The sequence below is a fragment of the Frankliniella occidentalis genome, unplaced genomic scaffold (assembly GCF_000697945.3).
Source record: "Frankliniella occidentalis isolate FOCC.00 unplaced genomic scaffold, Focc_3.1 Scaffold754, whole genome shotgun sequence".
In the NCBI taxonomy this organism is placed as follows: domain Eukaryota; kingdom Metazoa; phylum Arthropoda; class Insecta; order Thysanoptera; family Thripidae; genus Frankliniella; species Frankliniella occidentalis.
This window is the reverse complement of record NW_026267864.1, coordinates 23,311-24,541: the sequence shown is the minus strand read 5'-3', so window position 1 is coordinate 24,541 and position 1,231 is coordinate 23,311. Positions and strand designations below refer to the sequence as shown.

Below are 1,231 nucleotides of genomic sequence, written 5' to 3'. Positions count from 1 at the left end.
ATTACACAAATAACACCAGTCACAGTGGTTTAGTTAACTCGGTTTAAATCCTGATGTGGAACGTGGAGAGGAAGTCCGGGGCCCGAGTGATGACGTGCTCGAACTCCATGTAGGACAGCTTGCCGTCCGCGTCCACGTCGCACTCGTCCACCACTTTCTCGCACACCTGGCTCATCTCCTCCGGGAGAAGCTGGGACCTCGTCAGCAACTGCAGGGTCTGCTGCAGATCTGACGGGCCCAGGAACTGGTCGTTGTCGAAATCTGGGCAAGCACAAGTAAGCATAAAGATGGGGCTTTTCCCACAAACCACACACCGCGTAAATTGTAAATCCCCAAGTCGCACTTACCGTAGATTTTAAACGCGTAGTAGACCTTGATGTCCCGAGGGGCGTGCTCGCTCAGGATGGACAACATGTCGAGGAAATCCTCGAAAGACAAGTTACCCTTGTCGTCGGAGGAGAACACCTCGCAGATCCGCGTCTTGAAAGGATTCTCCTGCAGGGAAAGCCCAAGCCACACAATCGGTCAGGCCGTGCGGAGAGGAGCGCCGGGTAGGTGGGCAACCCATTCGACGCGCCAGCCTGTGGTAGAGTCCCCGGCCGCGCGGGCGCGGGGTATCGACGACTCACCCTCAACTCCGGGAGCTTCTCGAGGATTTCCCTCGGCACCCTGACGTTCACCGCGTCCTCCCGGGTCATGGTGCGTGGGACCACGTCGGGCTGCAGCCCCCTGAACTTCTTGTGGACGCTGTCGACAGAGTCGATGGGCGTTAACCATTTCCGCGGCTCATCCCAATTAAACAGGTCCACGTTGGCATTGCGCTTACCGAAGGATCTCCTTGCGTGTGAAAAACGTGCAATCCTGCCAATAGATAAAATAGCATGATGTCATTCTGAATAAACGCCATCTACGCGTGAACAATAATACTAGCCGTTCCCACAAGCGACGCCTGAGCTGCCCAGGCGCCTCTCGGCCCATGCGCCACTGCGTCAGCGCCCGCAGCGCGTCGGGTAGGCCTCCCCGCCACACAGCCGTGCGGAGCTGGCGGCCCACCGGGCCCACCCCGGGCCTGCTTGACCCGAGGGGCCCACCAGTAGTGATTTGCATTCATTAAATTAGTATCAAGTTTTCGGTTCAAATTTTTCCCCTATCGGCTTGACCCTTTTGGAAAACCGTGAAAACGGCAGCTAGGGGCTGCCCGCAACTTCGTCAAATCGCACCCACACCCAAC

General features: G+C 57.3%; 1 protein-coding gene across 1 annotated transcript; it reads right to left on the bottom strand.

Moving 5' to 3' along the window:
- Positions 1-6: 6 nt before the first annotated feature.
- Positions 7-1,116, bottom strand: LOC113213426 (calcium and integrin-binding family member 2). Its single transcript, XM_052275677.1, has 4 exons — positions 827-1,116; positions 630-747; positions 348-495; positions 7-261 (listed from the first exon to the last, which is right to left on the bottom strand). The coding sequence occupies exons 1-4, from the start codon at positions 1,105-1,107 to the stop codon at positions 44-46; spliced, it is 765 nt and encodes a 254-aa protein (XP_052131637.1). The 5' UTR covers positions 1,108-1,116; the 3' UTR covers positions 7-43.
- Between the last annotated feature and the right edge of the window lie 115 nt (positions 1,117-1,231).

Excerpts from the sequence above, each read along its gene's own strand:
- LOC113213426 (XM_052275677.1), bottom strand. The coding sequence starts at position 1,107 with ATGCAAATCACTACTGGTGGGCCCCTCGGGTCAAGCAGGCCCGGGGTG. Across the intron at positions 748-826 it reads ACACGCAAGGAGATCCTTCG|CGTCCACAAGAAGTTCAGGG; the intron begins GTAAGCGCAATG and ends CTCTGTCGACAG. Across the intron at positions 496-629 it reads AGAAGCTCCCGGAGTTGAGG|GAGAATCCTTTCAAGACGCG; the intron begins GTGAGTCGTCGA and ends CTTTCCCTGCAG.